Source organism: Cololabis saira, unplaced genomic scaffold (assembly GCF_033807715.1).
Source record: "Cololabis saira isolate AMF1-May2022 unplaced genomic scaffold, fColSai1.1 scf558, whole genome shotgun sequence".
In the NCBI taxonomy this organism is placed as follows: domain Eukaryota; kingdom Metazoa; phylum Chordata; class Actinopteri; order Beloniformes; family Belonidae; genus Cololabis; species Cololabis saira.
In genome coordinates this window covers 1-4,000 of record NW_026906722.1, presented here as the reverse complement: position 1 = coordinate 4,000, position 4,000 = coordinate 1, and the positions used below count along the sequence as shown (strand labels likewise).

Genomic DNA, 4,000 nt, shown 5'->3' with positions numbered 1-4,000 from the left:
ACCCCCAGGAGATGGAAGAGAAGCTGAACGGATCGCTGCCCGTCGTCTCGCCGGAGTATCTTCATCAGTGGTGAGTCTTCCTCCTCCGCACCAGCTGACCGCCGTTTCCCATCATGCCTCACTTCCAGTTGTCTGAATCGCCGTGTGTCCCCCCCGTGTCCCCCCAGGGTTCGGTCGGCCCAGCAGTTCCAGGCTCTCCAGGCCCAGTACTCCAGCTTCAACCCCAGCCAGCAGTTCCATTACCCGGACAGCCATCCCGGGGACGCCCCCCTGGCTCAGGCGGGCCCCCCCCTGGCTCAGGCGGGCCCCCCAGAACCCCCAGAACCAGCCATGGACCAGCAGGAGCCGGCAGACCCGGCCAAACGTACGGCTGCACCTTCCAACACCTCAGTCTATTTCCTTATTTTACAACGCCGTTATTAATTGTTCGGTTTTTTTCCCACTTATTCCACCGAACACCGAAAGTGTTTTTTTTTTGCCATTTTCGGCCGAACAATTTGGGTTACGGAACAATCGGTGCATCACTGCTGCTAAACAGTCCCCTCACAAACAGTGTCCAGCGGCGCTACGTTCCCAACGTTGTGTAGCTACTGTACATACTCACCGGTATTACGGAATATGAAACATTCATATCATAAGAAAAATAAACACCGGTATTCGGTATGAACCGGTATACCGCCCAGCACTAATTTCTAGGGGTGTGCAAACAAGGGTACTAGGGCTGGGCGATATGGACCAAAAGTCATATCTCGATATTTTCTAGCTGAATGGCGATACTCGATATATATCTCGATATTTTTTCTGTGCCTTAATTGGGGTTTCCCCCAAAGCATTATAGCATAGCATCTCTGTTAGCTTAATTTTTTTCTGAGGCAAACCCTTAAAAAAACAGTCAGTTTTAATACAAAGCCTCGTGCCAAATGTCACACAGGTTCCTTTATTAACAGAGGTCTGCACAATATCAACATGTATAAAACACATGAAATAAAAATAAACTGCCTGCATATATAGAATAAAAATGCTTCTTGAATAAAATAAAACAAATATCCCTTTCCTACATAACAATTAAATTAAAATACACTGTAATTAATACAATGTAGACAGTAACAGGCAGACTTTTCCACTGAGGTTGACAGTTGTGCAAATAACAAAACATTTGTGCAAATCTCAAATAAAACATTCAAGTCAATTTGTCACAAAATAAGCTATATCAAAATCATTAAAAAAAAAATAAAAAAAAATTTTTTTTTTTTTTTTTTTTTTTTTTTTTTAGAAATCGATATAAACGATATTGTCTCGTACCATATCGCGTTTGAAAATATATCGATATATATTAAAATCTCGATATATCGCCCAGCCCTAAAGGGTACCTCACGATTCGATTCGATTTCGATTATTGGAGCTTCGATTCTTCGATTATAACGATTGTCGATTCGATTACTGGTGTCACGATTCTTGGATCATTGTGATTTTTAATGATTTTTTTCCATACAAGATTGATTTTGTCTTCATCTGTTGCTACATTTGTAAATAAATAGCCAATCAATGAACTCAGTTCCTCTAACAACACTCATTAAGTAAATAACAAGGTTTTTTGAACATTTGTATTTTTCAAAGACACAAAATAATGTATTGTATGACTATGTAAACATTTGCTCTTTGACTTCCTTAACTTTGACCAGGGAAAGCTGCACTTGCATGAGAGCGCCCTCTATTGGTGGAAACACTGAAAACGGTCAAGCCCTGGATTTAATGAGTTCATTCATTCAAGTAAACTAGATATTTAGTTAGTGTAAACATATCTGCCATATTTCAAGTGAACAATAAGAAATGTGCATTCTTGAAAATGAAATGATTCAGCAGCTTATTCAGTCTGGAATCTGGATAGGATAACTATTAATCGATTCCAAATCGTCACGTGACGCATCGCGATTCATCGACACATCGATGAATTGCACCCACCTCTACTAGGTTCTGCTGCTGACGTCTCTGTTCTTGTGATTCCAGCCAAAAAGAGAGGCAGAGCAGCACAACCCAAGGAGCCAAAGCCGCCCAAACCCCCCAAGGTCCCCAAGGTCCCCAAGGCGCCGAAGCCACCGAAGCCCCCCAAGGAACCCAAGCCACCAAAACCACCCAAGGACCCCAACGCACCCAAAGCCAAACCCGGTCCGAAGCCCAAGAAGGCGGCCGAGTCTGCGGCTAACGGCAAGCAGGAGAAGATCGACGAGAGCTTCAAGAAGGTGAAGAGGAAAGTGGACCGCTTCAAAGGGATGTCTGAGGAGGAGGTGATGAAGAAGACGCTCCCGGACCTGCTGGACGACAACCTGGACTACGTCATCGTGAGACTCCGCTTGCACCGCCGCGAGAGGGAACCGGTCCGGACTCGGACTCGTTTAAAGACTAACCTGCTTTGTGTTTTCAGATCGGCATCAATCCAGGACTGATGGCAGCGTTCATCGGCCGCTGGTTCCCCGGCCCGGGAAACCACTTCTGTAAGTCCAGATTCAGGAATTCTTTAGAAACGTACACCGTTAAAATAGTTGGTAAACTTTCTTTAAAGCAGCACAACGTAACTTTCAGCTTTTGTTGAGTTTGGCGGCTCCTTTGGACCAAAGCGGTAGTGCTTTAGCAGAAAGAACTACATTTCCCATGAGCACCAGCGCGTACTGCCGGAAAACTCCTGTCCCCGTCGCTGCATTTGATAATGCGCTCTGGTTTTGTTCAACGGCACCTTTTTCCTGTCACGTTTTTTAGAGGGACTTCGTCATAAATTAGAAGTCCAACAAACTTACTGACAAAAAAAAAAAAAAGACCAGGACAGAGGTTCATTAAACCTGTTGGAAGTTGATGTTCCATCACAATGACTCTGGAAATATTACCGTATTGTCCCGAATATAAGACGACCCTGATTATAAGACAACCCTCTTTTTCAAGACTCAAGTTTGAAGAAAGAGTTTTTGAACACCAAATTAAATTTTTATACAGAAAATAATGACAGTACATCTGAAACAAATGATTATAACAATATATTGGAGAGAAAAAGCCTGTTATTTTGCCTCATTGAAACCATCATGTTGAAGTTTGCATCATAACTTCTCCTCAGCTGCCGGTTCACCTGCCGATCTTCCACCTTCTTTTCTCCAGATTGTTGCTACGTTTCTCCACTTTCTGTTATCTCTTCTCTTATTTTCTTCTCTTTTCTTTCTTATACTATTTATTTTTCTTCTTCGTGACAGGGGTTCACTTTGGCCTGTGGAGTTAAATTCAGTATTCGCTTTAAAGATATCTGGCCCTCTAGTGTTGTGAATGGGTATAACGTCTAGACCCCGAATGTAAGACGACCCACTTTTTCAGTCTCATTTCAATGCAGAAAACCCCGTCTTATATTCAGGCTAATACGGTATATTAAGGTGGAAAAGTTACATAGTGCTGCTTTAAATGTTTTATGGCGTAAAAAAGTAAAAAGTAATGGTGATCGGTTCATCAATACTGGTGATCGGTTCATCAATATTGGTGATCGGTTCATCAATATTGGTGATCGGTTCATCAATATTGGTGATCGGTTCATCAATATTGGTGATCGGTTCATCAATATTGGTGATTGATTCATCAATACCGGTGATCGGTTCATCAATATTGGTGATTGATTCATCAATACCGGTGATCGGTTTATCAATACCGGTGATCGGTTTATCAATACCGGTGATCGGTTAATCAATATTGGTGATCGGTTCATCAATACTGGTGATCGGTTCATCAATACTGGTGATTGGTTCATCAATATTGGTGATCGGTCCATCAATACTTGTTAAGTCAACTCCAATTTTCTCCAACTGGACAACAAGGACAACAACTCAGCTTCTTTCCAACCTCTTCCAACTTTATTTTTCCAATTTTTCAAATCAATTTGTTGGTCTTTGTTGGGGGTCTTCGAATAGTAGCGTAGTTAGGTTGTTAACCTTTAAAACAAGGAAACATATGATTAACAACATTGTCAAAA

General features: G+C 42.1%; 1 protein-coding gene across 1 annotated transcript; it reads left to right on the top strand.

Moving 5' to 3' along the window:
• Positions 1-8: 8 nt before the first annotated feature.
• Positions 9-2,543, top strand: LOC133440325 (G/T mismatch-specific thymine DNA glycosylase-like; the record flags this gene model as incomplete). Its single annotated transcript, XM_061717570.1, has 4 exons — positions 9-70; positions 168-364; positions 2,008-2,339; positions 2,423-2,543. Coding segments are annotated over exons 1-4 (709 nt in total), but the record flags the coding sequence as incomplete, so codon positions are not given.
• Positions 2,544-4,000: the final 1,457 nt, after the last annotated feature.